General features: G+C 39.3%; 1 protein-coding gene across 1 annotated transcript; it reads right to left on the bottom strand.

The window, feature by feature from the left end:
* Window positions 1-322: 322 nt before the first annotated feature.
* Tmem207 (transmembrane protein 207) lies at window positions 323-21019 on the bottom strand. The gene is made up of 5 exons (XM_028875158.2): window positions 20766-21019; window positions 18926-18963; window positions 12141-12185; window positions 11188-11330; window positions 323-1273 (listed from the first exon to the last, which is right to left on the bottom strand). Exons 1-5 carry the CDS (start codon window positions 20838-20840, stop codon window positions 1143-1145), a joined length of 432 nt encoding a protein of 143 aa, XP_028730991.1. The 5' UTR covers window positions 20841-21019; the 3' UTR covers window positions 323-1142.
* Between the last annotated feature and the right edge of the window lie 6189 nt (window positions 21020-27208).

Here is a 27208-nt window from a genome sequence, read left to right as displayed (position 1 = left end):
TAGATCTATTGTAGGACTCCTGCAAGGACTTACAGAGGTGGTTCATACCGGAGATGTGCTAAGTAGGAAACCTTCAGAGTCTGGAAATTCTAAAACTGGGGTCAGCAAGACTTTCAGACAACACAGTTACATGAAGTAACACAAGTCCTTGGCTGAGCTATAGGAAAGTTGGAAACACTCTCACAAAGCAAATTTGAGAAAAGATTGGAGTTAGGTTTAGTCAAGCTAGATTGACAATCAAGTGGATAGGTCAATTATTTTATGAAACAAATTCACTGTCTGTATTCAGCTAGTGTGGAATCTGGCATGGAATTTTTTTTTTCCCTGCCTCTGCCAAATGATGCTTAGAAATTTCAAGTTGCTACTTCTTCTGTCAGTCCTCAAGCAGCAAAAGGCATCTATAACAAAGTTTCTTTCTATTCTGCTGCAAATCCTAAGGGACCCAGGAAAGAGTGGGCTCTGGAGTTCACATTCCCCAAGGACAATGACACCCTTCCCCTTCTCTCCCATGTCACCATTACCCACAGCTTATGTCTTAGGCAGTCTTCTGCTTCTAGGTACACGTTCTCTGTTCTCCAGCTGGGGAGCAGAACTTCCTTATTGAGTCTTGCAATCTTTCCTCTTCCTTTCCATTTGTTCTCCTCGGCCAACTTCAAATGCAGTGCTTTCTTCTGATTCTCTCATTTCGGCTTTAGCCCAATATTCTCCCTCTAGTCACACCTGAATCTATGCTCGAACCATTGTTAAATTATTTCTGAATTTATCTATTTTTCACTGACTCTATTAGAGGCTTGGTGAAGATGGAGATGTTGGAGCATCAAATGATATGCTGTGGAAGGCAGTGGGAGGCTTAATTAACGCACATGATTCCTAGCACCTATTGCTGGCTTCTTAGCAAAGAAAATGTGGCTGTTGTCTAGTCTAAACGTGTAAGGAAGCATTGTTACAGAGTCCACGAATTCACTGTCAAAACATCACTACGGCCATTTTTTCCCCCTTCCATCCACTCATTTGTTTGCTAGTACGTTCAGACTCTGTAAGAGACCTCCAAGAATTTCCACTAAGCCATAGAATTTGCCTAAAACTCGTTGTCTCTATTTACAAATATTTCTAATGCGTTCCACTGTTGATCCTGGCTACAATCAGCTTGTTTTGGGAGCTTCTTCATAAGGAGGTGGAGGACCTAAAGCACCAAAACATGGAGCCTGGCACAGTTCAGTGTTTGGTGTAGGAAGGCAGATTCCAGCCCTTGGACTTCCAGCCATTTCTGTACCTGGAAAAAAAATGCAGGGGGTGTGAGTCATCTTTCAGTCAATGCACGGAGGAGATGAATCTGGCCTTTCTTGCATCACTGGAGAAACAGAAATTTATTTGTGCCCTTGAGAAAAACATTCACAATCACCTTTCTCGCCACACCCATAGCTGAGTCACTATCAGGGGAAAATACCCAGAATGATTTGCTTACACCATTACTGACTAACCCACCTGGAAACTTTACAATGTAGCAACTGAAACCAGAAAGAAATATTCTGTTGGGGACCATGGAGATGATTCCTCTAAACATTAATGCTGCTTTTGCTAATGCTGTTTCACTAATAGGAAACGCAAGTCTCACTAGGAACATTAGACTACTACTAAACTCCATTGTGCCATATTTAGGTTTTCAAAATACAACAAATACAAATAGTTCGGTGTTTCCTTGTAATAGGTAATAAGCGTGTTGAGATAAGTGGTGACAAGCTTGCACTTAAAATGCATACATAATAAACACAAAACATTCTAAATAAAAGAAAAATTTTCAAATTGATGTCCTTACATCTAAATCATGTACAATACAGCTGTTAAACAAGCATTTCCTTTTACAAAGTGGTAACCTTGAGGGACCTTGAATTTTTTCCAGTGGCTCTTTCAGAAATCAGGATTGCCTTGAAGGATTATTTTGAGTCACTGGAAAAATCAATAGTAATATTTTATAACCCTCTCTTTTTGCATACTTATTATTTTTATCCTGGATATTTATCTAACTCTGAATTACTTTGACATTTTCATATTAACTTTAGCTGAAACACAAGCATTCTCACAAATTTACATATTGATTATGTCAGCTTTTAAATTATAATGACTGGGTCATTAGTTCCTCTAGAAACTCTATAGGTCACAAAGTCAAAATTGTTTCTCTCTGTCCTCCAACAGAAGAGGTTCACTAACCTTCCTGAAAGGATTCAGACTTGGTAGCATCTAGAAGAATGCTATATTGCAAAGAATATACCATAGTTACCAGTGAAGTCAGAGTACTAGACATTAGCTCACTAAAGGAATCTATATGCACATTATCAAAATGATTACTTTGTATGAATTATGATAATATAGAATCATGTTTTCCACATGTGCATTTGCTTTATTTCATATCTTGATGATCCTTGGTTGTTAGCATTACATGAGAAAGACAGAAATGTATTGAATATGTTTTACTTCTTGCTCCAGGATTTTTCTTAGAATGCTTTTTTTTTAAAAAAACTGAATAACCCACCCCTATGCTATTACATTTATTTAGCTCACTTTTCTCTTCTTAAGCAAAAGGATAATGATGGTATCTATCTCTGTAAAAGCAACATTAACTCTCTGGAGATGTGGTGAGGCATTTGATTAGCATGTTCAAGGCCTGAGTTTAATCCCCAGCATTGAAGAAGGAAATCTCAGGAAAACAATGTTTAAAATGAGCCAGGCGTATAGTAAAGGGTTAAACTGCTCTTACATAGCATCAGATATGGTGCCATGTTAGGAATGTGTAGCAATTTAAATCTGTAACATTATTTTCTTATCAATTCTATATTAATGGTTATTTAGTGATTTAAATCATCATCATTATTAGATATGACAAAAATCACTAAATAAAAGTGTAGAAGGTAAAACCTTATGTAGTGCGTAATCTTGGACTTGAGGTCAGCTAAGCTGGGGCACTCCATCAGATAGAGTTAAAGCTGATTTTCTACAGTCCCCTTATCTCAGTAATTACCTCCATTCAGAACTCAAGCTATGAACGGTAGCTGTTCTCCTGGTAGACTGCTGCTAATGTACTCAGCACAAAGTCAGAAGTCACTTAGACTGCTGCCTGAGAATGTTTGGCTAGTGGCTTGACACATTTATTTTTTATGTTAGTTTTAATTGATTTCTCCTGCTGACATCAATATTGTGATCCCAGTGATATGATCCTGACAATTGGTCTCTGTGGTGGGGAAATAGTATCTCTCGACTACAAATTTGCCTGTTACTCTTACGGTTGTTATGAAAACCATAGGTGTTTTATTGATAAACTAATTAAACCAATGATCTTAGAAAACTTGGAAACTGAAGATATTACCAATTGTCATCTTTTTTTTGAGTATGTTAATATACAATTTCATGTGTCTTGGAGTGGGTGGAGCAAGGGATTTATTTATTTGTTTGCTTATTTATTTAGAGGGCATGTATGGGGGCCAGAGGACAACTTGTGGGAGTCAGTTCTCCTCTCCCACCCTGTGGCTCTCAGGGATTGAACTCAGTCATCAGGCTTGGCAGCAAGCACCTTTACCCAACGGAGACATTTTGCTAGTCTTATGTTTACCTTATAACATGTTGACTCAGTTTAACAGTATTGAAAAAACCCTATGTCTTTGTCAGAAAACTGTTGGTTGAAGGACCCATTTATTTTTCAATTTTGTAAAATCCACACATTTATCACTGAGTTACTATAATTAGAGTCCAGATTTCATACATCATTGAAAGTAATTCCAACAGATCTGATGTACGTTAACATACTTTTTCTACCTCTTTCATTTCTTACCCCTCATTGGAGCATTGGAAGTGGGGAAGGAGGAAGTCTCACCACTTTCCTCCTCCAGGCTTTGAAGTTACTATGTAGTTCAGGCTGCCCTGGAACCTGCAGCCCTCCTGCTTAAGTCTCCTGAGTGCTGGGATTACGGATATGCATCACCAGGCTTGGCCGTACTCCTGTTTCAGCTCTCCCTCCTCACACAGAGGAATGGCTAAAAAGCCTGAATGTGGGCCATCGTTCTATCATACACTGAGCATGTGGCTTCACCTGTGAACGCCTTTCTCTCTTCGTCTTCAGATTATTAGGAATGGTAGCAAAGTTTTCAGAGTGCCATTAGGAAGAAGAAGTGAAAGTTGAGGTATATACACGTGGGAAACACGGAATCATCTGCCATTCGCAGGTCTTCCACAAGTGTGGGAATGAAGCCCGCCCTCTCCCCTTCCAAATATGCCATAAGATACTTACATGTGGAGTATAAACCCTACGAAGAAAATCTCTAACAGATCCTGTGATAAGACAATCCTGAGCCACCTACAAGAAGAAAGACTTGGATATGCAAAGGCTTGCTTCTTGTCTACATCCCTCCTGCCTTCCTTTCTCTTTCCAGCTGAGAGCATTCACATTTAATCATGGCTGAAAAAACCAGAAGCTCTTTTTTTTTTTTTCTTCTGAAATATGAAAAACAGAAAGCCATCTGTGAAACTTCAGAAAAAGTCAGGGTTAGAGAGATTGCGTAGCTGGAAGGTAGTGTACTTAGGTCATCAGCCCTAAGAGGCTGGGGCAGAGTGAGCCTTCCTGAAGGGAGGAAAGTCAGAGGTCCTGGTCAGGGACAAGTGGGACCGGTGGAATGAGGACAGGTGGACTGCTACATAGACATCATAGTAAACTGCTGTTGTTTGTTTAAATGTGGACAAGGTTGTCTCTTATATGCTCTTCTAATGAATGCTAGGTCACTTACATACCTTAACTGTCTTCCACTCACCTCCCAAACCTCCAATTTATCTCCCTTCATATCATCAAATGCCTACATCCTTATTAAAATGGGCTCCTATTCAGCTTTATCACCTTGCTTTTCATGAGATCACAATTTTACCCTTATTTTTAGAGAATTCATTATTTCTGTTGTGAATACATTGTAAAAGTCACTTGACATTGCTTTTCAAATACAAACTAAAACACAATCTAACAAACTCAAATTCTTTTACTTCCTTATTTTTTATAATTTAATTTAATTTTACATATCAGCCATGGATTCCCCTGTCCTCTCCCCTCCTGCCCCCCCATCTGCCTTCCTCCCACCTCACCCCCCATTCCCGTCTCCTCCAGGGCAAAGACTCCCCTGGGGACTCAGCTCAACCTGGTAGATTCAGTCCAGTCCAGTCCCCTCCTCCCAGGCTGAGTGAAATGTCCCTGCATAAGCCCCAGGTTCCTACTTATTTATTTATTTATTTATTTATTTATTTTACTTATTTTGAAATCACAGCAATGTCTATTTCACTGTTTTACTATCTTTACTTTACATAATCGAATATAATAATAACTTATGGTTGCAAACCTTCTGTACTTTCTGTTCAATTATCCATTAGAATAATTATTAAAATCATAGATAACCTGAAGTTGACAAAAAGTTCAAACAAGTTATCATTTTACGCCTAATTACATAGGAATTAGGAAAAAAAAAACAGCTAAATAACTGTAGGATTAAAGCCTGGGAGAAACAGGAAGGAGTAAGAGAGAAGCTGGCTGGTAGCTGGTAGCACTTGGGAAGACCCAGGGCTGAGTGGATATTGTGGCAGAGATGCTGATGCAGAACTGGACACAGAAGATGGTGTAGGGTCGGAATGAGGATAACGAAGGAAGGAAAACTGCCTAGCTGAGTCTGTGGCTGGAGACGGGAAGAGGAGGTGTGCCCATAGCAGAACAGAAAGGGATGGTTTGAAGTCTCTATGAAATGAATCCATGCCTGGCGCTTTTCACACATCCAACGAAGATTCTTGCTCTACTCCTTTAACTGCTGCCCTTCTTATTCCTTCTATTCTCTGGTAACCCCTGCTCCTGCTGAGATGCTGTATGAGTACTGCCACAGCCAAGTACCTCTAGCTGGGTGCCTTTATCAGCAGATTTTTTTTTTCCCCTCATGACCCTGAAGGAGACACTCAGGAACAAGCGTCAGTAGCTCTCTTGTCTTGGGAAGTCTCCCTCCTCAACTTGCAGATGACATCATCTTCCCCTTGTGTCTTCACAGTATCCTCCCTCTGTTCCTGTCTGGGGACTAATTAACATCCCTTCAGAGGAATGCTAGTCAGACTGGATTAAGATCCACACTTGTTATACAATTTTAATTGAACTGCCTTTCTCAAGGCTGTAACTCCAAATAGTTTCATACTCAGAGGTACTAAGTGTTGTGGGATAATCTTTTTGTATACCATGAAGATGTGTCTCGGTCTAGGCACCTTGTGATTTGTATAATAAAGAGCTTAATAGCCAATACCTTTGCGGGAGATAATAGGTGGGACTTCTGGGCAGAGATAGGAACTTTGGGAAGAAATTAGGTGAGATCTGCCAGCCGGACACAGAACAAGTGGGACACGCGATACCAAAGAGAAGTAATGAGTCACATGACAGAATGTAGATTAGTATAAAAGGGGTAATTTAAGTTTTAAGAGCTAGTTGGGAACAAGCCTAAGCTAAGGTCAAGCTTTCATAATTAATAAGAAGTTTCTGAGTCCTTATTTTGGAGCTGGTGGTCCAAAGAAAGTCCAAACACAACTAACCAATAGGACCTGATAAGATGAATTTAATGCATACACAAAGTGGCTCACAGCAAGCTATAACAGAGGGATTATTTCTTCCTCTCCCATGAATAATGAACATATATAGCAAGCATGGACACAAAAGGGAAGATCGAGTGCAATAAATGTCAAGGTCTCTTCTGTTGGACCCAGTGGTTACATAGGGGGCTTCTGACTCTAGACGACTTCATTCAAGGGCATAGGTATTGGGGGGAAGTGGGTAGTATTTGTTTACCTGAGCACTGAGTCAACAGAGTACTGTGGAAAGATGCCATCACTGAGCCACGAGATGCTCCCAGGGTCTGCAGTGTTTCACTGGGGTCCCAGGGACATTTCTCAGAGTTGGCATCTCATCAGACGTCACTATGGACCCTCCTTAAGTACACTGTGTATATATATGGATGCAGAGCCCTGTGCCTACTCTCCTTCTCTTTAGAATTTCTAATCAAACAAGTTGGCAACCTGAGCGATATAACATTGGCAGGAAATGCATGTGTATAAAATTGCCTATTTTATACATTTTTGTAATAGTAAAGTTCAATCAATTCCAGCCTTTAATAATCATAAAAAATTTTCTTCTTGGCTTTTCGTTCTTGAGGGCAATGTTTGTGAGATCCTGAGTGTGAAACCTCTGCCCCTTATGTCAGAATGACAGAGCAGTTTCAATTAATATATGCAATAAGTAGTGATATTAAAGTGAAATAACTTCTAAAGAGATAAAATAAAGGTCCAGGAGGAAATGGAGGTTAATACAGCAGTTGTACTGTGGCCATTAAGATGTTTCCAGTGGCTTACTTCCCACATCCTGTGTCCAGGGGGAACATCCTCTGTGTGTCAGAGATGGCAGAGAGTCAGGAGCCCTGTTCTGTATTCTAGTTGCTCATCAGTGTCGTTTACATGATTTTTATTTATTTATTCCCTCTTCTTAATAGTGGATGTCAGGAAAACTGAAAAATGCACTCCCATAACCTCAGAGTAGGCCCATGAATCACTCAGTGGCTGGGCTTGGGCTAGGGCTCCGGCTAGGGCTCGGGCTAAGGCTCGCCTAAGGCTGTGAGCACATGATTTGTAGGAGTTGTAGAGATAGGTATGGTTGTTTTGATCCTTCCTGGATCTTGCAGGAACCTCATGATCAAGAAGGGTTTTTATTTCCTGGGAGAGTAAATACGAAGAATCATAACAGACGTGTTCAGAGTGTGAAAATACAATTACAGTTTCATCTACTATGTAAATACAGTGTGGGTCCAGGCAGCAAATTGTCCCAAAATATCAATTCTCTGGAATTTACTTCCTGAAATTGCTAGTTGGTACTCCCTAGAATGACAGAGAATGCACTGTCTAAATTACTTTCCTGTATTTTGTTCCTGAAAACAGAAATAAGAAGGCCCAAAGGCACAGCTCTAGGTCAACATTTGCATCAAAGACTGCCTTCTCAGGAAGGAGAGCAACTCAGACAGGCTGGGGGAGGGACAGAAGAAGGTAGGGCTGCTTTCTGCCCACTCTGAGCTGGCTAGAGAAATATCCTTGAGAAGAAGCAACCAAGCCCAATGTCTTCCACAATACACAGCAGTAGAAGAGACATCGTAGGAGCGTTTAAGTATTTCTTTAAAAGTAAGAACCAGAAGCTTTACTAGCTGGCTTGGGAAGAAAGGCTGGAAAATGACAAGAATTAAGATTCTATAATGTAATCCCTACCATCTGGGATGGGTCTTTAAATATCTGAATGCTGAGATGTATCATGGGATGAGTTGGCTAGGATATGAGCACTCACACCTAATTTGTATAGCTAACTACCCCCATTTCATAGCAAAGCTCTACTAATATATTAACTAGGGGGTGGGGGAACAGATCTTCTCTAAGAGAACTGATGAGCACTCTCTGGAGATGACATTTATGAAATAGAGATAAGGTCGGAAAAGTCTCAAACTATTGCTCAGGACTTGGTAGAACCGAAATAAATATTAGCTATTTTAGAAGACAGTTTCTTTCTGGTATTTGTTTATTTATGTTTATAATGATTTCAGCCTAATACAGAGCTTGTAATTCTAAGGCTCAGGTCTTCGAGACATCTATGCATATTATTGTTATGTGTTAGATTTAATGTTTTTCTTCCCCAACTCTGAGGCTGTACAAGAAAATTCAATAGCAGATATGTGAGCCGCCAAGAACACCACACAAGGATGGCTAGAGCAGCAGTCTTTAAGAATTGTAACAGAATCATCAGGCAGTATGATGTTGAAGATACAAGAGACTTTCCATAAGGTTGAAGGTAGCCTAATGGAAGTGTTTTCCTCAGAGGGAGGGAAGAGTCGAAACAATACGGCTGTGTGCTCTTCTTTAGGAATAAAAGCTTACTCGGAAGAAAGAACATTACATTTATTAACTAACTCTATTTAAATAAAGAAAAGGAGATCAATACTTCCATGCATATCCCTTTGACAAACATTTCGTTAGGTTAGTGACCCTAATTCCCTTGATGCCACATGAAAAGTAATTTTTATTTTAGGAGAAAAATCTATTTTTTTTATTGTAGAATTTAATTATCCTTCCCCAAACAACAATTTCTCAGGTTGATAGTGTCTTTTCCTTGTTAAGTAATGACTTCATGCTGGGAAGCATATAAACAAAAAGAATCACTAAATATTTTTCTTTTTAATATATTTTTGTTAATTCTTTGATAATTGCATTCATGTGTACATGATAATAATTACTCTAACTCCTTCTGGAAACCACTCCCAGGTCCACCCCCACCTCCCCACCCACTTCCAGATCCACATCTCCCTCACTACGTACTTTCAACTTTTTATCCTTTTTTAAAAAAAAAATTTAATTTTTTTTTTTTTAACTAACCCACCGAGTGAGTCTCTTTTGTGCTGCCTGTGGGAGGAGACCATGCCCTGGAGCATGACTGGCCTACCAGGGACCACATCCTTAGAAACTGTTAACTGCCAACAGCTCCCCATCTAGGAGCTGGGTGCTGTATACCCCTCTCTCCATGCTGGAGTGCTGGCTGACTTGCCTGGAGCAGGTCCTGTGCAGGCAACCACAGCGGTTGTGAGTTGATGAGTGCGGTGGTCCTGTTGTGCCCAGAAGACACTGTTTGGTTCTGGTCCTTCCTGGCCTCTGGCTGGTGATCTTTTGGCTCTCTCTTCTGCAGTGATCCCTGAACATTAGGAGGGGGTGATATCGATGTCCCCCTTTGTGTCTGAACACTCCAAAGATGCTTAAGAATCACTAAATCTCCAGAGCACTCCATGTTCAAGTTAAATCCTCTTAGCTTATTTTTTACCCCTTCAACATAGTTGTTTGCTTTTCTGTTTTATATATCAAAAATTCCACATTGGCCCAAGTTTCTGAAAGGTAGTTAAGTTAGTTTTTATCAAGAACTCTTTGGGTAACTGTGTGGTAAAGTAAAATCTAGGAGGGAAAAATCTCACCACCTCTGGGTGAAAGGACCATGCTTAAGGGTAAGAAAGGATTTTCAATTGTAGCCACTTGGAAACAATCAAGAGATAAGTGGTTTTCACTCGGCTTACTGACTGATACAAATAATTCTTTTTCCTTTTTTTAACCCTAAATGAAAACTGGAAGGATGGGCAGGGCATGATTTGGGATAGACAAGATGAGTGCCAGCAGATTCGGGATTCCTTGGTGTTTCTGCAGAGAAAGTACACCACTATTGACTTTCTTCTGCCCGATGTTGATGGTTTCAGACTCTGCACTGGCAACTGATACTTCAGAAAATATGGCTCAGTGTCACTTCCGATGAGTTAAATGAGTTGGCAAAGGCTTAATGATTAAGATTCTAACTACGGCGTAGGATCCAGGGACATCAAAGCCAAGAGATGCTCTTCTGAACTGTAAGCCCTACCACTCACTTGAAGTGTTCATCTCCTCAAATTTCTATTTGTGGGGGTCTCAAAACAGCTTGATCACAGAGCTGCCATGACAAGCTTACTGGCAGGTACCACCCAGTCCCCAGGAAAAGCCATAAACTGACCCCACCCAGGGAGGGCCAGCATCTAAGGGGAAATACCTGACATTCCAAACGTTCCATTCCAACCATTATAAGATATCACCCAGTGTCCTTTAGCCCAGGCACACATCCATTTCCCTTTTGCCAAGATGTCCCTAGCCTTTCAGGGCCCTGAACCCTGGAAATTTCCTCACCCCTAACCTCTGCTATGATTAAAAACCCCTCCCTGCCTGGCCCCCAACTCTCCAATCCTACCCCTGAGTCGGACTCACTGAGGGTCCAAGACCGAGCAGGCTTGAATAAAGGCTCTTTGATTTTACATACGGGATTCAGTCTCTGTGGTGGTCTTTTTGGGGTCGCCATGATCTGGGCATAACACTCTTCATTTTCTGATTGAAAAAACTGCTTAGCCTCTTTTGCCATTCTCTGTGAGTCAGTGAGGCATATTTCTTCTCTGTTGTCTCTTTTCTTCTTGTATGGTCTCTCTTTAACACATGTCTTCGAGTCTCCAAATAGGTATGCGTTTTTTGTAAGTGTATAATGTGCTTTCAATGATAGTTTTTCAATGTTTCATAGAGGAATCCAGAAGTATGCAGACAACTCACCAAAAATGAGATCCAAGTCTCCAATAGCAAAAACAGCCACGGTACGTCTGGGAGAGTCAGTTCGGCACCTTTTCAGCCAGCACTGGAGACAGAGAAGCACAACTCCACAGAGGAGAACCGCCAAGAAAATCAGCAGTAGGAACCTGGCAGCAAAAGTAGTGGGGGAGAAGTGAGGTGGAGCATGTAGGAGTTGGAGTTTCTGGAAGTGCCGGGGAAGTATACAAGGACTCAGCTAAGCTTAAGTGCAAGGAAACCGAAATGCCCAGTTTGTGGGGCAATCCACTACCCTCCTACCCTGCCAGTGAAAATGGAGGTCTTCAGGCAGGATTGGTACTGATCGCTGGTGACAATCATTTCTTCCTTGAAAACTAGAGGGTTAATCTAAAAAGTGAAGTCTTTTCTGCTTCCTTCTTTTTTCCGTTTTTCTTTTCTTTTTATTCAACATTCTATCCACTTAATTAGCATTTAAACAAATGTAAATATTTGAGATATTGGGGCTAAGGATTCAAGATAGAAAAGACAGTGTCTCTGCCTTTGAGGAATTGAGTATTTTATTAACAGAATTGCTTAGTGTTAAGTTTGGAAGGTACAAAAGTTGTGATTTAGGGAATTAGAAGAACTGTTTTAAATTTTCTGGAGGAGTATCTCATTAAAGACACATTTGGCTATGTTGAATGGGTTTTACCACCAGAAGTGGAAGAATAATTTAGCAAAATTTCAAGAGGGGACAATTATTTTATCATTAACAAACTCGAGTTATAGAATAAATTCAGTCTTGGAAAACAATAGATTCTATCACAGGAGGCGTTTAGCAAATACTGTCCTGATATTGATATTTCTACAGCTGTTGACTCACACTCCCCTAAATTTCCCTGCAGCTGTTAACTGCATGTACTGTTTCAAATTATCTAGGAGACCACACATTTTATAAAACAATCTGAGGAAATCCTTACCAGATATACCAGCCATCAGGATGTTGGTTATCATAGTTTACACACCTAGTAATAAAGAAAGAGCATAAGTGTCTAATTCTACACAGCTAAAGACTATTCTTTGGTGCTTTAAACTTTATACTCAACTCATCTATTTTCTTATAATATTCAGCTGCTCAGGGCACTACAGATCTGTCCCCAATAGACTAAGCGAATATTTTCCCCATGTTTACTTCATTCAAGGTCCTGAGAAGACAGGGAAGTTGGAAACCACTAGACAGACTTGCAAAGAAAATGCTTCATTGCAATAGCTTCGATTCTAAAAGCAGATAGACACCCCCCACCCCAAGGTCTACTTGTTTATTTAAAGAGTTTTTTTTTTTTTTCCATTTTACATACCACCCTCTGTCTTATCTTAAGCATGGAGAAGTTAGTGTGGAGCATTTTAAGGTCAAAATGCCAGAGGTATTAGGCAAATAATCATCCCACCATTCTCATTCTGCTTTTCTCAGATACCTAGAATAGAGCCCTTTGTAATTCAAATTCCCTGATGAGGGTTTATAATCTCTGGGATTAACTTCTAGGGTGTGACCATGCATATATTATTCAATTCAGAGTGCCCCCCTATTCGGGGAAGTAGGGTACATTGAATGCCAAGAGACTTCTTTAAAGACCTCCATACACAGAAGCTGTCATGACTTCCTCAGCATGTGCAATATGAATGACTGGAACCCAGAGCCTGATCAGCTTCGGAGATGCAGCCGTTTTTAGTCATGTTATCTTCAGGCCACATTAAAATCATTTTGAGCTTGAAAGCATTCATCAACTATGGCTCCCAGCAGCCTCCATGAGGTGGTGCACCAGGTGTTCCATGACGGTAGTCAGAAGTCATGTGTGACATAACACCATGGATTTTTTTTTTTTCCAAACTTAGAAGACAAAAAAGATTTCACTGAGAGAATTTGACTTAATTTTGATTTTTTTGAACTTTGAATTTGAGGTTCGTTTTCGGTTTTGGATACCTGCACTTTCGAGAAAAGTTTATAAACACAAGTGGCTAAGAGAAAAACGGAGACTCAAATGTAACCTTAAAAAGGTACCTAAGAGGCCGGGTCGTGGTGGCAACTCCAGCGTTAGTCCCAGCACTGGGAGGAGTTCCAGGCCAGCCTGGTCTACAGAGTGAGTCACAGGACAGTCGGAGCTACACAGAGAAACCTGGGCTAGAAAAACCAAACGGCAGACAAACAAACAAATGGATCCTGAGCAAAGTTGAGTATCAGCGCACGATCTTGAAAATCATCGGAGGCACATCTTAAAAGCGGACATGGTCTCTCATTACCGGTCCTGTGGACGAGGTCAGGTGCTTGTGCGGTGAATATGTTACCAGCTGAGCACAATAATACAATAAAGATCAAAGATAAACATCTTAAACAAGCAGTCCAACACTAGGAGTCTAGTTTTATAGAGACATAAATATCAATGTAAATATATCCTTTGAGATCTGTAGTATTTTAATATATATATATATATATATATATATATATATATATCTTTCGTAGTCATAAAATTCTAAAGTGCTGATTGCAAAAAATCTTAAAAGCATAGTATGCTACTTAAGCTATGCTGTCCTAACCCCAAACAAAACAGGAACTCTTGTTTTAGACACTTGACCTGAGCTCCTGCTAGGAATATGGAGCATTTCATCTTTCTTTAAATAAAAATCTCCATCTCTATTCTTTTCCATTTAAGATGGTCCACATAACTTAAAGCCAATTATACATACCAAGTATCTCAATTGTTAATTGCATCTTTTGAGCCATTTAACCTGGATTTCAGTGTTAACACACACAACCTCATTTCATTTTCTCCTTCTGAGCCCTCTGCACCCCCTGGTGGAGGTTTTGATAAACAAAAGGTCAGGCAACCGCACTGTAGAAATGAAGTCATGGCTTATTTTCACAATGTCCAGCATTGAGGGAACATTTATTTCATTCTGATCATTTCACACATGCAGACCTGATATCCAGAGTGAGGACGGACATCGGTTCCTGAACTTGGAGAATTCTGGAAGAAGCCTACAGAGCAACTTTTGAGCTCTTAAGTGCATGCTAACAATATTATAATTGCTCAGATTTTAAATGTAATATTTTCAGAGTAGGAAGAGTTTGCATTCTTGAAAATGAAGTTATCGTTGAAGAATAGTCAGCCTAGGAGGCTGATATTAGTTGTAAACCAACCACCAGTCCATTTGCAAAGAAAGAGACCACGGAGTGCACAGATCGAAATACGGCGGCCATATTACACTGGTGTCCCAAAGGCTCAGGGCTCATCATGGAAGTGGGGCAGGCAGAAAGGGTATAAGAGCCAGGGGGAGTGTGCCTGCAGTGAAATAGTATTTGATGGATGTGGCAGATAGACACAGTAGCTCACAGTGGTTGGGACTGCATGTACAAAACATGCAAAATATTAAGCCAGACAAATTCCCAGCATGAATAGGGAATGAGCTCATGAAATCCCACCCCCTATGTTATGAGCTATCGACAGTGGTTAGCTACTGAAGGAGGAGAGTCACTTCTCTTCAGGCTTGCAGGCCCTAAGAGACTGCTCACTCTCCAGGAATTAAAGTCCCACACCCATGTACATATAGGCAGCATTAAATGAACTCAATGAATGTGAACAACCCAGAGAGTGAACGAGAGAGAAAGGAGAAGGAAGCACAAAAACTTGGAAGGGAAAGGTAGAAAAATTGGAAGTGTAGATTGGATTCAAAGACATTATATGAAATTGTATGAATATTTTTGTTGTTGTCTTTTGGAGACAGGCTTTCTCTGTGTAACACTTCTGTCTTTTCTAGACCTTGCTCTGTAGATCAGGCTGGCCTAGAACTCACAGAGATTGGCCTGCCTCTGCTTCCCAAGTGCTAGGGTTAAGGGCATGTGCCACCACCACCCAGCTGAATATTAAATAAGACTTTTAACTAAAAGTTTTCAAGAAAAAACGAAAAGATGTGTGGAAAAATAAGAGTTATAGCCGGGTGGTGGTGGCCTTTAATCCCAGCACTCAGGAGGCAGAGGCAGGCGGATCTCTGTGAGTTCGAGGCCAGCCTGGTCTCCAAAGTGAGTTCCAGAAAAGGCACAAAGCTACACAGAGAAACCCTGTCCTGAAAAACCAACCAACCAACCAACCAACCAAACAAACAAACAAACAAAAAATAAGTTACTAACAGATTTAAGGAAACATTTGCAGTGATTATAATTCTCTTCAAGTAGATATCAAAGGAAATTGCTCTATGAACCAAAACATGTAGGCTTGTCTTTATTTGGATGTTGTGGAATGGTTCCTGCTTACACAGATGGCTAGACTGGTCCTTACTGTTCTTTGTGCTGTAAGTCTATGGACTGAAGCTGCAAATTCATTAATGTGGTACCTTGGAGAACCTCAGAGAGCTGATGCACTGCTCCTCTGCTGATATCATCCAGTGTTTCCTACAGCAGAAACTGTTATGGATGGGTGCATAGCTTCCTGTGAAATTCTTTACTTTCAAACTCCCAGGAACATAAGGAGGGAGCACATTTCTCTGCTCCTCCTGTAAAATTGAGGAGACTCAGTCTGAGGTGAAATGACTTGTATGGCATAGCTTTTTGGGGAGATGCAAGAGCATGAGTAGAAATGACCTGGCCATGGAGCCCCGTCCTTTAGCACCCTGTGATCAAGTGGGAACCTCAGGCTTCATATTTCCATATGCAGTTTACACCCAGAAGCTCATTCCAAAATGCTTTAAAGGAATGCTGGGAAAGAATTGAGGGGCAAGTTCAGGGAAAGTATCTGAAAAGAAAATAGGCCAAGAGTGACATCAGTTTGTTGACTGAATGCAGAAAATCTCATATAAAACAGCAAGGGGGGCTGATCTCTGACTCTGGCCTAAGCTTCCTGCAGTTAATAGGAGAGAAAGAAGGTCATATGGAGAGGAATGAAGTGAAGAGTTGCTCGTCAGTTGTACAATTACTCCTTGTATAGAAGCCAGAAGGAAATTCTGCTAATAAGAGGAACAATGTCTTTATAGTACTCTTAGAATAAAAGAAACAACTGATTTCACTTTTTTCTTTTGAAAACTAAGTTCTCAGCATGAGTCAATGTGCAATTCAACTATAATAATTTGGAAGTGGGTGAGGGGGAAATTGTATTATCTAAAACTTGACCGTAAATTGCATGATCTCTACAAAAAGCACGGATTGCTTATCCTTCAGGTATTTCACAAAGTATGTAAGAAATTGAATTAAAAGTTGAATATGAATATGTCTTTGCAGTAAAAATACGGGGCATTGAATTCTCAGTTCTGGGTAGAAGCTCTGCCTCTTATTTGTTTTCCTACTTTATTTAGTTATGTCCTTACTTTCTGTGACAGGGTCTCACTACATATCCCAGGATTTTCTTACACTGATTTTGTAGTTTAAGCTAGCCCTGACTTGAGATGCCTCAGCCTCCCCTCAGAGTTCTGGGATTATAGGCATGCACCATCACACCTTGACCTTTTCCTACTATTAAACAAAATGTTTAACCCACTGAACCAAACAAATTGCTGACATCTCATTAGGAAATCTATTCATGTAATTAATTTATAAAGTCATTTTTTATATATGTATATATATAAAACATTCATATTTTGTAAATCACTATGAACTCTTTGACAGTATAATTGGTTATTTACAGGGAGAGGAATGGATTAAAAGCACAACTAATTAAAATGAAAGGGGTCTGCCTCATGTTTCATTTCATACAATCAATTATAGTATTTAGATTTTATACAAAGCATAACAATGTATTATTTACACTAAAATTTCAGCTACAAATACAGAAAAGAGTAATTCACATCACAAAAATATCCAGTATTTAAAAACAAATTTAAGTGGAACTAATTAGTTGATCATTTTATAATTCATATAAACTGTTTTGGAGAATCTTGGAATGTAAAAGTTGAGGCACTAAAAAAAACTGATATCTAGCTAATCAGAACCTTTCTTCTCAACTGGGCCTCCACCCAAGCAAACCTCCCCATCCCCAGTACTGTCCCTCCTTATTTTCTTCCATCCAAACATAAATCTCCTTCTTAGTGTTGATTTGCACATGAACTTTGGGCCAGCCTTTTTTCGCTCTTGTTTTTCCTTTCTAAAAGATGTTAAGAGTTAACCACACCTATAGATCTTTTTTTTTTTTTACCTGTAATCTAGTGGATTTGTATTACTCTTTATCCCTAAAACTGGTATTGGATGATGTTAATCTTTTAGTCAAGTACTGTATTTTTAAAATAATTGCCTCAGATCATAGAGATGAGCCTAAATTAAAAGTCCTTCGGAAAAAGAAAATCTTGTTTGGATATGGGACTTTTGCTCTCTCCTACAGTAGTATGTCTTTTTTTTTTTTAGACTCATCCAACTAACACTGCTTTGTGCAAGGCATTTTGCACAAAGGACTTTGTCCGTCATCAATAGATTGACTTCTTTTATATTATTTCCCTGGAATACCAGCCACTTCCTTGTCTTTTTTACCTTTCTTTCCTGCTATTTTGAATGTTAACTGAGGCAGTTTCTGAGTTTTACTCAACAGAAAATAAATGAGGGTAAATATAACAGATGCTGAGATGTAAAATGGCTTACTAAAGAAAGTTTATATTTAAGCATCATTTAAAACTGTGCTGTGGACTTGATTATCCCTCTCTTCTCAGTTTATTCTATATAAAGGGAAAGCAGTAACCCCAGAAGCAGTAATGCAGCTTATAGGCTTCCCAGTACCATCCCTCCTTGTCATATTGACTGGCTAGTAGAGTCAACATTTAAGGCTCTTCCCAATCATAGGAGTCTATTATTCTAGGTCAAAGGCAGAAAATTTAGGAGGCAAGATGTGGGCAGCCTTGAAGTTCAGAGTCAAGCAAACACTACGAAAAAAACTGCTCAGTCACAAGCAGCAGAAGACAGAGCATAATAGTAGGTCCAAAAATTAATGTAAAGAAACAGCAATAGAAGGGACACACACACACACACACACACACACACACACACACACACACACACACACACTGTTGACAAGATGATCTGAAACAGTGAATGATTCCAGGGCTAAGGACAACTCCCTCTCGGCCCGTCTCTTTCTTTAGAGGCAATGCCCACAGACAGCGCTTTGAGAGGATGAGGCCATGATAATTGAAAACAGCTGGCTGGCAGAGTGCTGCACCCAGAACACAGCACTTGGCAGAAGTGCTTTTTTGACACTTGCACTCAGCCACACTGCATTACAGCTCCCATTCATCATCATCAGCATTATTAATGGCACCTCCTCATCTCCTGAACAGAATTCTGAGAGCCATTAAGTCTCCAAAAGTAAGGAGATGAATCAATTATTCACATAATTTGCATCTGATGCCCTTTGAAATGCACACGTAACACAGGCTAAGATTTGAGTTCATTGGTTGTATTTGAAAAGGAACTGTTTTGAACCATTCCTTGAAATTGCCATACTTATGAGTGTGGGGGCAAGGGAAGAGGACATCACAATTCTTTTGTGGCCTAACAACCATGGGAACCTCATAACCTCATAGTAGGAGAACCCAAGAGCCTACACACCTGCAGATAGCTCTATTATTTTTATTATTCAGCAAAGTGATCATAATGGCAATAGCACTTCCTTTTTTTTTTTTAGAAATCATGATTTTTTTTTTTTTTTATCTTTGGGCTTTTCAAATGAATTGAGTTTGATTCTTTGTAGTTTTCAAATGCTAAATAAAAACATGAAATATCTTGTTATTTACTTACATTTCATTTTCTTCACACGATAGATCTGAGAGCACCAGCTGAAACACATATTTAGAACAATAAAATCCAAACATTTCATCGGTCTAATCCTTTAATGAAAGCAGTGCCTGGAGACAGTGTGATTTTACATCTTTTTTTTTTTTTTAATTAAAAGCTCTGCAGCATAGTTTATTGTTGGTACACAGAGGTTTAATTGGGAAAAAAATTCTCTGGGTAGATTCTTAAGCTCAGCAAGAGCAGGAGATCCACTAAAATTCCTCTGCCATATCCCAAGAGATGGATCAGAACAGTATTTTGTTTTCTCTGTAGATTTTGCTTGATCTAGAGAGTCATGGACATCCTTGAATTTCTTTGTTTTCATATTTTAGTGAGAGGGAGGAGAGTCATGATTTGAGTACTATTTTCATGCAAAGGAAAAAATTTCCCAGTCATGAGAAAGGGAAGTCAACCATGCTGGCATCGACAGAAGTTAAATATATGTACAAAAGGGGTGACTTTAACCACTGAGGTTAATTTACGGTCACATGATATTTCTGTTTGGGAAAAACTCATAAATAAAATTTTCTCCTTATCAAAGAGGAAAAAAGAAATAATCTTTGAGAGGCCCAAATCCTAAGCAATCTAACAAAATTATCTTAGTTCTCAGTGTTGAACCTTAGAGGAGGCTACAACATTTCACACCAACAATCACAAGAAAAGAGATGTTTCTTTCTGGAGACTGTGCTAATTCATAACTCTATGAATTAAGATTCCTCTGTACAATGAGAAGACTTTTCAAACATCACTTGCACGTAGCCTTGAGGGTGGGTGAGGACAGGTGAAGCATTTACTTTTCCAGACTACCATATATAAATACAAATACAAGTAAGATGTTACAAAATTTCAAGTGATAGTCTTTGGATTTTTGCATGGGGTCTGTGTTTCCTCCTTGATCCCAAATGTGCCTTTTTCAGCACCTAGTATTTATGCCAGATGGAACAATGGACTGACCATCAGAGAGCATGATAATGAACAATTTATAAGCACAGAAAATGAGTTGCATTCTCTTTTGCTGGAATGCTGCAAAGAGATTTGCATACTAACCGAGAGGAAAATGAACATTCAAATTCTGTCTATAAAGAAACTTGGTTTATGAGTAGATGCAACCATTTGGAATCTCACTTAGCAGATAAAACAAATTAAGCCAGCATTTTCCTTTCCAGTCACCTCCTAGTCTTCTCATTCTGCTGTACTCTTACTGGAGTGCATGGTATCTCATTATTACTACTGAACTGCCAATGTATTAGCTGCTGGTCTCCCAAGTTACTATGAAATAGTGAAAGGAGGAATTAATACGCTGTAGACCTAAATCTTTCAGATGTACTACATTTAAGTAACAGAGACACAAGAATGCCATTATTGGTTAGAAAGAGATACTGGCACAGAGTGACCACATAAACCCTAAAATGCTTCTTTCTAAAGAAGTTGGAACTGAAAAACTGTCAAGAATCTGGTGAGTTGAAGAAATGGATAAATATTTTTCTAAAGTAATATAGCCATAGCATCTCTGTGTCAACAGCACTGCTGAGTTTAAAAACATCCCAATGCATAACAAAGTAAAGTAAAGGGTATATTGCATCACTTAGTTTCACAGCATTGCAGCTAAATAACAAAGAAATGAGTCTAAGGTCTTGAATGTTTTGTTTTTCAGTCTTGGAGCAATAAATAACACAATGGACAAGGTGCTAGCAACACCTGGAAGGGAACATCTTTTACGTGCAGGAATTACACAAAGGACAAACCCACAGCAAATCAAGCCTGTAGAGAATCCCAGAAAGCTCCCAGAAGTATTGATGGTTACCTGGAACAGTGGCAAACACAGGCTTCCTGCTGTTGGGATTTTGGAAGTGGCCCAGAAAGAACTGGATCTTGACATACTCAAAGGAATGATCTGCCCAGACACAGTGGCTTGCTCACTCTGATGAACTCTCCCAAGATCTGTTAGCTGCTCTATGCTATGTGTCCTGCCGCAGTATGCATTAATGATGGACTCTGTGACCAATAAAGGGCATCCAGGGACAGAATGTTAGGTTCATGCTCTCTGGTACTAAGAGCTCAAGGAGTTTACGGTCAGAACTCTGGTACTGTTTGTCAAGGCTTTTAAATGCTGACCTGCAAAGCCAGCTGGCTGTTTGAATAACTTTCAACATTCAAGCACATTTTTTATTCCAGGGAATATATGAGGTCTTTCTCTTTCCTTTCCTTTCCTTTCCTTTCCTTTCCTTTCCTTTCCTTTCCTTTCCTTTCCTTTCCTTTCCTTTCCTTTCCTTTCCTTTCCTTTCTTTCTTCCTTCATTTCTACTTCCCTCCCTTCCTCCCTCCCTCCTTCCCTCCCTCCTCCTTTTAAACAGAATCTCTTACCTGGAAATATTGCTTCAATGTTTGATGCTTTACAAATCTCATCCTTGAACTTCTTTTCCTACATAACATTTTGAGTAGCTGTTGACCTCAGGCTTGAGTCTACAATGATCAGATTAGCATGTTTAAAATGTAGAACTGAATGGTATTGTAAAATAAAAGAAAAAGAAAAAAATTGGAAATACAATGAGAAGTGATAGATATGGAGAAACATCCTTTCATATGTAATTTAAAATACTAGAAAGTAATTATTGGGCATTCATTATCTACTAAATTAAATAGCACCATTTGGCCAAGACTTTACCTTTGTAGCATGTGTCCTATACCTTTAAATTGTTTAAACCTATATACGGTTTATAGTAATTTGCAATGCTGTCTACTAAAACATCAAATTTCCATCAACATGATCAAATACAAAATGGCTACATCTATGGAACAAAATAGTTGGAGGCTGTGGTGGTTATTTCCAGGAATTTGTTTTTAAGTCTGTGGGCAGAATACAGAAAATAATGTAGAGAGAGCTTCAAGTGCGATCTTTAAGCAAAAGGAATAAATTCTAGGACTTTGCCTATACCATGTTGCATTTTTTATACAAAAAGAAAGGCATAGTTAGGGTGTTTCTCAATGTAAAATTTGTGGCATAAATTGTTCAAAGTGATTGTAAATGAGAATGGGACACTAAGAAAAGAAGTGTGGAAGGGGAAACTTCTTTTCACTATTAGTTTCTTGTCTATTTGCTAAGTGTATCTTTTGCAGTGTCTATATGCCATTCAAATGTTTTATGCATTCGTATTCAAAGGGCCAAATCTGAAATCAGGTATCTGGAATTCAGAAGCACATTGCAGCCTAACTCCCACTCTAGGTTTAACAAATTCAATGCAAACTACTCTATAGGAACCCATTTATGATCACATACTTAGATTACACTGGAAACAAATGGATCATATTAGTTAACTAAACTCCAGCTCTGAACTGGCCATTAAGGCTTCTGGATTATTTGAGCTGCATCTGGACAGGCGAAGCAGGCTCAGTGGTGGCCATGGTCTGTTTAGTATGCAGACACAGACACAGCCATGAATTTCAAAGCAGAGGAAGGGCTCAGTGCCAAGGCCAACAGGAGGAAAGTAAACCAAGCCTACAGTATTATTTGTGCCCAAGACAGCCTCCATTTTGAGTGTCTTTGAAGCCTGTAATTAAACAGAATGAAAAATAGGCTTTTCACTGGTGAACTTATTTATTAGTCGGTCAGAAGCCTGACTTCCGTCAGCGAAGTCAATGATCTTAAGAATTGCTGGGAAGGAAGGGAAGGCCAGATGATGAGAAAAGAGATGGAATGGAGACAAGGGCAGCATGCTTGGGTTAGCCTTAGAAACCGAGACAATGACTAACCAAATGCGAGGATTAAATACTTCTTGTCTAATAACATGACTGTGCAGCAGGTGGCTGGCTAAAGGCACAGCCACTGAATGGAGATGCAATCTTCAGGCACAGTGATGCTGCAAGCACCACAGCTCCATTTCTGCTGGCAGAAAAATCACGCTCATTACTTCTTTCATCCCCCGGTTTATCATGCATTTACTTCTATGACTTCTCTGTACTGGTCTGAAGGTGTACATGATTCAGTGGACCTAAGATGGTACTTTCTCTATGTATTGACTCCCAAGGATCAGCACACTTGGGTGGTCTTGGGGGAAAAGTGGTGATGATGAATGACATTTGACTTGAATTCTTGTTTGGTTATTTATTTGAAGGTAAATGGAGAGCCATACGCCATTTCAAGAGCTAGTATGGAGCTTGCATTTCCTTTTCACCCAGTTTTCCCTAGTAGCAGCATCTTCCATAACAGTTGTATGGGACCACAATGAGGAAATGCACAGGGACAGAACAGCCACCTGTAGCTAGAGTTTTCCTGCCTGGCCCACAGTCAGGACAAATCTGTCACCCACCAGTCCCACAGCCACTCAGACCCAACCAAGTAAACACAGAGATTTATATTGCTTACAAACTGTATGGCCGTGGCAGGCTTCTTGCTAACTGTTTTTATATCTCAAATTAATCCATTTCCATAAATCTATACCTTGCCATGTGGCTCGTGGCTTACCAGCATCTTCACATGCTGCTTGTCATGGTCTGGCCACTGGCCAATCAGTGTTTTATTTATTGACCAATCAGAGCAATTTGACATACAGACCATCCCACAGCAGCCACCCACAGGATTTTTACTATTTTTTGTTGTATCATTTAAAACATCTCTTTAACTGTGCTTATGAGCATGGACACGTGTTAGAATGACAGGAAACTCTAATTGAACTTGGACAATTGATTTTGCTACTAATGGGGTCACTTAAGTTCACACACACTTACATCTGAATATAAGGATCCGAGGAAGCAAAACTCCCAAGAAGGACTGAAGAGAAGGAAAAGGATAAATATTGTTATTGCAATAACAGATGAAACTGAGCACTTTGGATTTCCTGAGTACTTGCACGGTGAGCCTTAGGTCTTTAAGTTTGTAACAAGAGCACAGGCACTACACATTTGTCTGTTCGGTTTCATTTCCCTGGGCCTTCTCTTTGCTACAGAGAATGAAACACTGCCCAAACGGATGGAGAGTATTGACTATGAAAACCATTGTTGGATCCTGAGCCTAGCAAGAGCCCCAATTCCCTGAAGCTCAGAAGTCATATTGATGTTTGTCCTTAAAGGTCATAGAACCCAGCTGTTCAAAAGGGCTAAGGACTGAAATTCAAAGGATTAAGTGAGAATAAATAAAAGGTATGAGTGTGTGTGGCATGTATAAAGAAGGTCCAAACAACCAAAAAGAAGCAGTCATTTGCTTACTTCATGGAAAGTGAGGGATCAGAGTGAGGGTCTAGGAGGTGAGAGATCACGACTGAAGACAACACTAACAGTGTAACAGTAAACCAGTTATGTATCTTTTAATGGAATGCTTTATGAATGTGGGAGTCATCCTTACAGGCCCCCTGCAATCATTCTAATTTTAGGACACAGGTTGCTGCTTAGGCAAGTGTTGAAATAGTTATTAATCTTTGGTTTGGGTTTTTCACTTTCTTTCAATATCGCTGGTATGCTTCTGCCTCACAAACAGACTGGATTCTCGCTTTTCTTGTTTTTGGAAAAGCATCCCCTCATGTATCAAGGCCACTCACTCCCTGGCCTCTTTTGCTGTGGCATTGCATTATCCGCTAACATTTCCTTCTCACTCTGTGTGACACCACAATAATATCCCAGCCAATACTCCTGATTTGTTCTGTGGGCCTTATTGTTCAGAGATTTTTTTTAAAAAAAATACCAAGTCACAATACCAAATGAATGACAATTCTTCATTGTCTTTCTCCACCCTCTGGAATGGAAACTTGACAAAGAGGTGTTTCCTTGTTTTACTCACTATGTCTCTGAAGTACCTTGAACAGTGCTCTCTATGCAGTAGACAGTCAGAAACATTTGGTGATTACATTAACTACTTGATTGATTGTTAGTGTACTGTCCTAGAAATTGGGAGACAGGAGGAAGATGTCCTCCTGCTGTGACGTCACAGTCTAGTTGATGTGAGAGGGCAAAAATGGGCTTCAATTTTAGATCACTTTTGCTGAAGTTTTATTAAGCTAATTCTATATAAATATGAGAAGGTGTCAAACAGATCAAGTTGAAGTATAAATGGAAGAAGCAGATCAGGCCACTTCAGAGGAAAACCATTTAGATGAATCAAATAGCAGGTTGGGGACACAGTGTGTCTATTGCATTTTGAGTGGAAAAACTTGACATTGGTTTGTTCTACACTCATTACTAGATTGTACCAGCTACTAAGAGACCATGTCTGAAATGAACCGTTAAATGTAGTCCTCTGCAGATTTAACACAAATTATACCCCTTTGAAAAGTGCTTTGACATAACTTAGAGTTAAACATTTGCTTTAGGTGCAGATGGTTATGGTAATAATTGACAAGCCATGCTTAGTCTGGATGTGTGTAAGAGGAGAAGTTGGTTTATTTACTCAGGACATCATTGAATTCCTGAAAAATAATGCATTCTAGTTATGTTTCCAAAGCCATTGGATAAACATTAATGTAGTACATATTATGTAACAGATAATAAACTGTAACTCACAGTTCCTTGCACAGATTTCAGTAGACTTTCTTTTCTGACCAAATATTTGAAGTATAAGATTCTCAATTCTTAAATCGATTTTATAAAACACTACAAAAACCTTTGTGAATACATGAGGGATTCTGCTTTTAGTTTTTCACTTCCATATCATGTTGCTTCCCTCTCTAAATCCAGCTGGAATGTTGGTGTTCGTTTCTCCTTACAAACTTTAAAAACGTTAAAACAATTTCAGAGCTATTTTGTTATTTCAAAACTAGAAGAGATAATGGATGAGTTTAGCATTTAACTATATTATTTTTTACATGATAGCTAATACGTGGTACATATGACTTGCCGTTCACATCTATTATTAGGAAACTGGCTCTCCTTGAATTGTGGATAACACATGACTCTGGGAAACATAAATTTGTTTCTATACTCCAAATTAACCTAAATGGCCAATGGTTTTCTGATTCAAGCAGGTCATTTTAGCTATGCTTTCTGTGTCCCGAGTTTCCACCACTGGGCTGTGGAACTTTTTCAGGCTGATTCACCTAGGCTTTTCTGTAACTGACCTGCATGGAGCCATTCCTTATCCATGTGGGGTGAATACCATCATGGAACTTACACAATTTGCCAACATTCCTGTGGTGAGAAGAGCAGATACAGAATGTGCAGCACAGAGGACAGTGTGTGTAACAAAACATTCTCTCTTTATCTTCAACTTACTGACTCTCATATGTGGGACACACACAGAGCTATCATTTGTTTCTTCAAGGATATGTAGGATGTTCTCTCTATTGAGATTTAGAGACCTTTTGGTTTCCAGTGTATACCAGATCCTGAGGATCAAGAGATCTTAGGAAATAGTAACCAGAGAAGCCTGGAGACTAGATAGTGAGTGTTTTAAATGTTACATGTATTTCACAGCAGATTTTGTAGAAAAAAATGTTGGAGATGAATTCTGAAGTACACATAAAGCAAAGAATTGAAACAACATCAAGATATGTAAGACTGTTTGAGGATTGGATCCAAAGGTTATCATGTAGCTATGAGCAGGGGTATAGGGGCAGCTCACAGGGGCTTGCATTATCAGAATAAAGAAATCAGGCATGTTTTCACCTTTATGAAAGAAACTGTTCAGGGGATATTTTATCAGTATCTTATCTGGTTATGGTTCAGGCTGAAGAAAATGCCAAGTGAAGGGCTTGCCATTATTAACATCTTAACCAGAAAGCAGCTGTAGATACTTCAAATATTATTAATGATTATTGAACAGAATTTACAATCAATCATAGAATCACTTAGTATTTATTCAATGTTAAACATACTAGTAGTTAGTTGATTAAATAGACTTTAGAATATAAATGAAACGAAGTGTCCAAGACGTAAAACATTTATTTTCTTATCACCTGATTTTGCCAGAAATTCTTATGAATGATTAGTGCAAAAGGAAAGCAAAGGTTGGCTCGTCAATGCTCCAGGGAGCAGTTCCTACTCCATGAGTTTGCAATTCCACTGTGGCTGAGGGAATGAACACTTTGTCTTTGTAATTTAGACTATAATTTGGGTTGTAATAGGGTGACACTAAGTGGCTGGAAATGGAAAGGCTTTGTCAATGAAAATCAAAATAAGAACAAAAAATTACACTTGTAGTGACATTTATGACTCCCTGGCAACAACAGGAGAAAATTATAATCATAGTAACTCAGAATCATTAAAAAAAAACTACAACTAGCAATTTCTTTCCTTCTGTGAAACTTATGACCCTTAGAAATGG

Source organism: Peromyscus leucopus, chromosome 12, assembly GCF_004664715.2.
Source record: "Peromyscus leucopus breed LL Stock chromosome 12, UCI_PerLeu_2.1, whole genome shotgun sequence".
NCBI lineage: Eukaryota > Metazoa > Chordata > Mammalia > Rodentia > Cricetidae > Peromyscus > Peromyscus leucopus.
The sequence above is the reverse complement of the archived record's forward strand: the minus strand, read 5'-3'. Positions and strand labels throughout refer to the sequence as shown.

Bases quoted from the DNA above. Each gene is read 5' to 3' on its own strand.
- Tmem207 (XM_028875158.2), bottom strand. From the start codon at position 20,840: ATGTCAAGATCCAGTTCTTTCTGGGCCACTTCCAAAATCCCAACAGCA. The intron at 18,964-20,765 runs GTAACCATCAAT...TATGTGTTTCAG, and splicing joins TGTGTTTGCCACTGTTCCAG to CTGGTGCTCTCAGATCTATC. The intron at 11,331-12,140 runs GTAAGGATTTCC...TTTTGCTGCCAG, and splicing joins CCTGATGGCTGGTATATCTG to GTTCCTACTGCTGATTTTCT.